At 48.3% G+C, this 7,314-nt stretch overlaps 1 protein-coding gene across 1 annotated transcript; it reads right to left on the bottom strand.

Moving 5' to 3' along the window:
* Positions 1 to 400: 400 nt before the first annotated feature.
* On the bottom strand, positions 401 to 5,974 carry LOC112280107 (polyprotein of EF-Ts, chloroplastic). Its single transcript, XM_024515175.3, has 8 exons — positions 5,801 to 5,974; positions 4,102 to 4,885; positions 2,973 to 3,882; positions 2,463 to 2,863; positions 2,071 to 2,313; positions 1,682 to 1,849; positions 1,102 to 1,416; positions 401 to 915 (listed from the first exon to the last, which is right to left on the bottom strand). Exons 2-8 carry the CDS (start codon positions 4,882 to 4,884, stop codon positions 574 to 576), a joined length of 3,162 nt encoding a protein of 1,053 aa, XP_024370943.1. The 5' UTR covers position 4,885; positions 5,801 to 5,974; the 3' UTR covers positions 401 to 573.
* Between the last annotated feature and the right edge of the window lie 1,340 nt (positions 5,975 to 7,314).

Below are 7,314 nucleotides of genomic sequence, written 5' to 3'. Positions count from 1 at the left end.
ACAAGAAAGAAAATCTTATAAGATAACAGGACAAAGAAGTGTTCTGTTCATCAACCAATTTTGTTTGCATGGGCAGGAAGGGCCCGAGTACAGAAATGCATCATCATCAGCATGTCAATTGCAGTTACAAAACAAGTTTTACAAAAAGATTTTAAGTTGTACAAGAACTTTTCAGATTCTTTTGTCCTTGGGAGAAGTACCCATGGCCTCAACATCAATCTTGACAAGCACTAAACACAAGCTTGTGACTACAACATTCCTTCTAGGCCCAAGCTTCCATGGCAAGTAGAAAGGAAGCACTGGACCTACAAGGAATATGAGCTCATTGTCAGCAAGAATCATCATTCAGTGCTCATACAAAGCGCATACTGTGGAGTGAAATACTTTAAAGAGAATAGGCTACGTAGAAAGACTGGATAAAGTTTCATTGCCAAATCGCCACATTTTACAATACATGTACGTCGATGTTCTGAACTAACGCCACCAAAAGGGCCTAATAATTGCTACTAATATTGTAGTCTCCAAGAACGAATGTCTAAAACCGAGCACTACGAACTACCCCTCGAACCTAAATCAAACCTGGCCCCCAGTTTGGGCAGCAACCTCTGCAGCAAAATCAGTGCTCTTCTTCTCAATACCCTCTCCTAAGTTGAACCTGGTGAATCGCCTCACTTGGATGTTCTCACCCAGCGTGGCGATGGTTTGCTTGATGTAGTCCTTTACCAAAATTTTGTCGTCCCTGATGAATGGCTGCTCCAATAGAGCCAGTTCGCCCAAAGTCTTGGCGATGCGACCTTCCACTATCTTGCTACGAATAGCCTCAGGCTTGTTGGCCAAGTCCTCCTTGCCAGCTTCAATCTCCTTCTCTTTCTCAACAACTGACGCCGGGATCTCGTCCACCGACACGTATTCCACCTGTTCAGATACATCGACTCACGTCAGTAACTGGTATCAAAGGAGTAGAATCAGATATTGGAAGCACCTAGTGGCATGTGGCAATTGATGGTTTGGGTCTTTGAAGGACTTTTGTTCAAAGCCATAGAGAAGGTATGTTCCAATACAAATAGTATACTATTTGGAAGTGAAAGGAGAGATACTGACTTGTGGGCAAGCTGCTACTTGCATTCCCATGTTGGCAACGAGATCCTTGAACACGTCGCTTCTGGCCACAAAGTCGGTCTCAGAATTGACCTCGATGAGGACTCCAATGCGCCCATCATGGATGTAGCTTCCAATCAGACCTTCTGATGCAATCCTGCCAGACTTCTTTTCGGCACTCGCCAATCCCTTCTTCCTCAAGTACTCTGAGGCTTTCTCGAGGTCGTTGTCACAGGCTGCCAGAGCCTTTTTGCAGTCCATCATTCCTGCTCCAGACATTTGCCTGAGCTCCTTCACTTTCGACGCCGACACTGCTACCTGTCAAATTTCATCAAATCGGAACCGTGAGTCACAAATATTACGCAGACAACACTAATACATAAATCTGGTTCACAAACTTCCGAAGATACTGACGACAAGGTCAAGAAAAACACGGGGTGGCAATATGATCTAGCATAGTATGCGCAATGAGAAAACCATATGTGAGTATCCGCAAAGATGGATTGGATAATAAGAAAAGAGAGTTTCAACTGATAGAATCAGCAATTCAATGATAAGGTAACACAGACCGAGGAAACCTTACCTTCGGGGCTTCCTGTTCAGCCTTCGGAGCCTCCTTTTCAACCTTTGGGGCCTCAACAGCCGGGGCTGGATCATCCTTAACTGCTGTTTGTGCTGCTACCTCTGCTGCAAAGTCAGTGGACTTCTTCTCAAGGCCTTCTCCCAAGTTGTACCGGACGAAACGACGAATCTGTGCAAATTATGAAAGGTACGGTAAGTATGCGTCCTCAACAATTAAACGTGATAATCTAGGTGCCTGTATCCTAGTCTTGAGACAATTTTCACCATTCATTGACGTGTAGAAAAGTTGAGCTTGGTGGAAAAAAATTGAGAAAAGTTCTGAACATGAAAATCTCGTTCGATTCCACCAGCCAGAGAACTAGGACCAAAACACAAAAAATCTGCACCAACCTGAATTTTTTCTCCAAGTTTTGCAGTGATTTCCTTAACCAGGTCTTTAACAGGAACTTTATCATCTCTGATGTAAGGCTGCTCAAGAAGCGCAAGTTCAGCCAAACGTTTTGCGATCCGGCCCTCCACAATCTTCTCACGAATCTGAACCGGTTTGTTGGCAAGATCCTCTTTGCCCATTTCAATCTCCTTCTCCTTCTCCACAAAATCAGCGGGCACATCATCCACAGTAACATATTGAACCTGCCACAGCAATCAACACAAGGCATAAATTATATCATATCGAAAGACAAACAACTCTTCCTAAGTAGCTAAGTAGCAATATACAGTAAGAAATGAAGAATAGCATGGGAACACAAAGTACAAGATTCAAAATTGCGTTGGACACTTACAGCTGGACAGGCAACGACTTGCATGCCCATGTCCTGCACCAGCTCCTTGAATTGAGCACCTCGAGAGACGAAATCCGTCTCACAGTTAATCTCAATTAGCACACCCATGCGTCCGCCGTGAACGTAACTTCCGACGCGACCTTCAGCAGCAATGCGACCAGCCTTCTTCTCAGCGCTAGCTAGACCTTTTTTCCTCAGAAATTCCTGGGCTTTGACGACATCATTGTTGCAGGCCACAAGAGCCTTTTTGCATTCCATCATTCCAGCACCACTCTTCTCCCGCAATTCCTTCACTTGTGCAGCGGTTGGTCCAGCAGAAGCAGCTGCCTTAGGCTCCTCGGGTTCAACTGCCTTAAGCTCCTCGGGCGCAGCTTCAGCTTCGCTAGCAGTGCCCACAATGTCTGCCAACAAGTACAAGTTAGCGAACGAAGGGGCAAACGAGTTTAACACTTTGACAACAAAGAGCTAACAGCTATATTTTCTGAATGTATACTCCGTCTCTGCCTGTACCTGCAGCAGCCTCAACCACGTTCACAATCTTTTCCGCAGAAGCTTCAACTACATTCTCAACTTCATCTACAACTCTGCCAAGCCCCTCAGCGAGCTCGGCAAGTGAGAGGGAATGAGGTTCTTCAGCCTCAGATTCAGATACTACTGGTGATTCATCACTACTTTCTGCAGAAGCTTCAGGTACGGCCGGAGCAGGTTCAACATTTTTAGATCCCTCCTCAACGGTAGGAGTATCTTCCACTCCAGAATCTTCCTGAACTGCGGAGGTTTGATCGACTGCAGGGGCTTTCTCAACGGCAGGAGTGTCTTCCACTGCAGGCGTTTCCTGAACTGCAGAAGTCTCTTCAACTACAGGGGCTTCCTCAACAGCAGCAGTCTCTTCCACTGCGAGAGCTTCCTGAACAAAAGATGCTTCTGGTGCAGCAGGAGCCTCTTCGACGGGGGCTTCTTCGACGGGTGCTTCTTCAGTGGGGGATTCCTCAGCTTGAGGTGTTTCAACAACTGCGGATGTTTCCTTAACACCTGCAGTTTCTTCCACAGCAGGTGCTTCCTCCTGTGCATCTACAGATGCAAAGGTTTCCGGGACCAAGTTAACACTACGGAAAAATGTGGCGAAAGGATTGGCCGCGCTTCCCACAACACCGGAGTTGATCGACTGGTTCACCGATGTCATGTCCACTTGTGGCTTCATCGTCAGATATGCCTTCCCTCTCTCCACCTTCAGTACCCGCACTGTCACCTCCTGTCCCACCGTCAACAGGTTCTCCATAGGCACATTCTCTCCTCCCTCCGTTACCTCCGACCCTCTCAAAAACGCCTCCTCTCCTTGTTCCGCAAACTCTATGAATGCACCGTTCCGGATGATGTTCTTCACCGTCCCCTTCAGCTCTTCACCCTTCTTCAGCTTCGTCTGCGCCACACCCCAACCCAAATCACACATCAGCCCCCACTCCCATCCCACAATCACTCCCCCGCATCTCGCAATTGCTTCTCACAACCTCACCTGCACAACTCACGCATGCAATCACACACGATGCACCAATGCACCAATGCACCACACCCACCCCACTTGCAAACCTCTTCCATCCGACCTATTCCTCCCATCACCCTCCACACCACTCCTCCTCACCTTTGGCTCACTCGCCCTTGAGTTCGACCTCGACCCTCCGCTTCCCCTTCCCGCGATCTTGCCCCGGTTCACTGGCCTCCCGCTCTCCTCTCCGCCTGATCCCGATCCTGCACTCGACTCGCTTCCGGGTCGAGACGACTGCTCTTCCTCTTCGTTCTCTCTGTCCCGCATCGTCAGTGCGATCCGCCCGGCTTTCTCATTCAGCTCCAGCACTCTCACCGTCACCTCCTGTCCGATTGACACCACGTCGGTGACCTCCTTAACAAACTTTGGCGCAAGTTCGGAGATGTGCACCAATCCGTCGGTGAATGCGCCAATGTCAACGAATGCACCATACGATTGCACAGATCGAACTTTGCCAGTGAAGACAGCTCCCGCAACAATCTGGTCCTTCTGGACGGTGAGGGTCTTTGCAGCCCTAGAGCTCTTGCTCCGTTGGAATCTCTTGGGAGTTTCCGAGGCCTCTGCTTGTTCGGCAGCATCAGAGGCTACGGAGGTGTTGTCAGCTGCAGGCTCCTCGGCAGTGGTGTCGACAGCAGGTTCCTCCACTGTGACATTGCCTTCCATGGAGGCAAAAACTGTCTGACCTCTTGTAGAGTACCTGGAGAAAGTCCTTGAGACAAAGAGGCTGGAAGGCTGAACCTTCAAGGGCCTCATGGATGAAACATCCTTCAAAGAGCAGGTGGACTGCACTGTGGCACTGGCGCTGCGGGGAAGCCTTGGCGCAGCATTGGCCAGGCGAAGAAGAGTGCTGTCCCTCGTGGGGAGAGCAATGTACGCCATCCTGTTGGAAACATAGACAAAGGCACACGTTAATTTGGATTCTCCATAAGTTAACTATTCTCTACAGATAAACGTCCGTGAAAGAACAATCCGAAACAATGATGCGACGGCAATCCCAGGTTCCCAATTTGTAAGCCGGTAGGGCCTTCCGCCATTGACATCAATATCCGTTACAATGACATTTGGTGCAGTAGGATACCAGGGCAACCAATCTCACAATTCATCCTTTCAGGTTAAGCTAGTCACGATGTCTAGGTCGACGCAGGAGTTGTTAAATTCAATCCAGTCAACTATTTAGAATGCTTAAAAGACTACTTAACCCAAGGAAAGTTTGGTATTGACAGTTTGTATTCAGTGGGCACTTCACAACTACTGTGAACAATCCGCGCGAAAATTTCAAATCAACACGCCATAAAATTTACCAACTCTAGTTTCTCAACCAATCCGTGAACACAACTGGTACATTTAAAAACCTAGATGGCGGGACACTAATCTCGGCACAGGTTCGGGAACAACGTATACACCAACAGAACATGTAGTCGCACGCCGAGGTTACAATATCTATTACCGAGGGAAACTGACTCTAGAGACTACCAATGTGGTCACATTCTACCATCAATTCTCCAAGCACGCGTGCATAACCGACAAGAACAGATTCCAACTGCTTCACAACCTTACAGCCCCAAAACCCAGCAGCACACAGCAATGGAAACCCCTTGGACCGCAGCGAACCGCTGAATTCAAAGACTAACCCAGTGAAAATCTCGCACCTACAAATTCTGCTATTCCCTCGTTAAAGAACCCCCGAATGTAGATGAAAGCCCAACCCAATTGCACGAGCCACAACCGCAACAAACCAAACAAAAACCAGGGACACACAAACAACCCACAACACAAGATTTTCAAAAACCCATACCAGGAGTTGGAGTGGAAGGCGAGAGACCACAGCTTCCTATAGTATGGCGTGACAAAGCTTCTCACCTGGCTCTCAAGGTGCGCACGCAGCAATTTGCTCCCCCCTCTTACAGAACCGTCGTATCCACTTCTGCTGCTCCTGCTGCTGCTACTACTGCCAGTACCACACAGCGGAAGAAGTAGAATAGAAGCGGAGCCGAACAGAAGGTGGCAGTAGTAGGAGCCATTAGAGCAACAAGCCTTTCCTCAAGTTGTCGCTACCACAAACCCACTCTTTCAAGGCTATCCGAAACTCTGCCTCCGTGGGCTACAACCACTGGGTTACTCCCTTGGAAATCCAACGTGGACATGAGGTGGAAGACGTCAACCGGTTGCTTTTAGGGGGAGTGACGGACAGATAGTGCAGCTTGTTTTTTCATTCGGCTTTATCCAATTTTATTGCTTAAAAATTTGGGTGTCGCTGTTCAGATTCACGGGGCTCGCTTTCGATGGACGGCCATGGTTTGAGATGGGCTTTTCAGGAGACGGTAGCGGAGGATGTTCCGTCATTGGACGCACAGACGATATGTAGTCTAGGCACAATCTCCGTCACCGAAAAAGTGGTCGATTACCTGCTGGGTGTGTCTGTTCGGAGACTGGTGGTCCACACGCCGTGGCATCCCCTCCCCCCCCCCCTCCTCATGCCTGTGTGCAGTTGGTGGCTCACGTTGTGCAGTTCGCTTTTTCATGGCTGAGTGGTGTGGAGCGGCACAAGTTTTGCAACGCGATTGGAATCGATGAATCGATCGTCGAGTTTCACGCCAGTTGAAGGCAACGGGGTATGACTGGCAGATGTTCTCGGCTATCGACGGCGACGGACCTTCGCTTACGTCCCCGCCCCTGACGGGGACAATCTAGGCAGTTTGTGACAAACCAACACAGGTTCTGAAGTGAAGCTCACCGACGTCCATGTTCAACGGGACTGGTCTTCCGCATCGAACTGGTTAACTAATGGGTGAAGATTCAAGCCCTTCTTGTGGGCCGAGATGTCGGAGAAGCAAATGAAGCCAGAGACGAATCCCCCTTTGCCGAGATGGAAGACTGGAATCAGTGTAAGAGCTGCTGATCTGCTTCGCAACAAGGTTGAAGATTAAGATCCTCGGCGCCGCGTCGATGCAGGGCCACCGCATGGATTCTTCCCGTCGGCATTGCAAGACCTGCACAGTCCATGGCTCCGATGGCTTCTGTTTGTCTGTCTGTAATTCAATCTTAGATTCTAAGACTGATTACATTTTACTGATAGATCATTTCTCATTGAATGACTTACCATTGATTAATATTATAAGATGAAGTTTTACATTTTGGACATGTAAAACAACGTAATTGGATTCTTCTTATGCCTAAACTGAACTTCATTGTTTTATAAAGTTGACCTGAATGTAAGATTTTTAGCTTCTACACTCATTTTAAAATTGAGTCAAGATTCCATGCAACTTTTCAAATTTCTGGGACTTTCTTCTGTTGAGCCGCACCATT

This window comes from Physcomitrium patens, chromosome 3 (assembly GCF_059467195.1).
Source record: "Physcomitrium patens ecotype Gransden chromosome 3, ASM5946719v1, whole genome shotgun sequence".
NCBI classification, from domain to species: Eukaryota; Viridiplantae; Streptophyta; class Bryopsida; order Funariales; family Funariaceae; genus Physcomitrium; species Physcomitrium patens.
The sequence above is the reverse complement of the archived record's forward strand: the minus strand, read 5'-3'. Positions and strand labels throughout refer to the sequence as shown.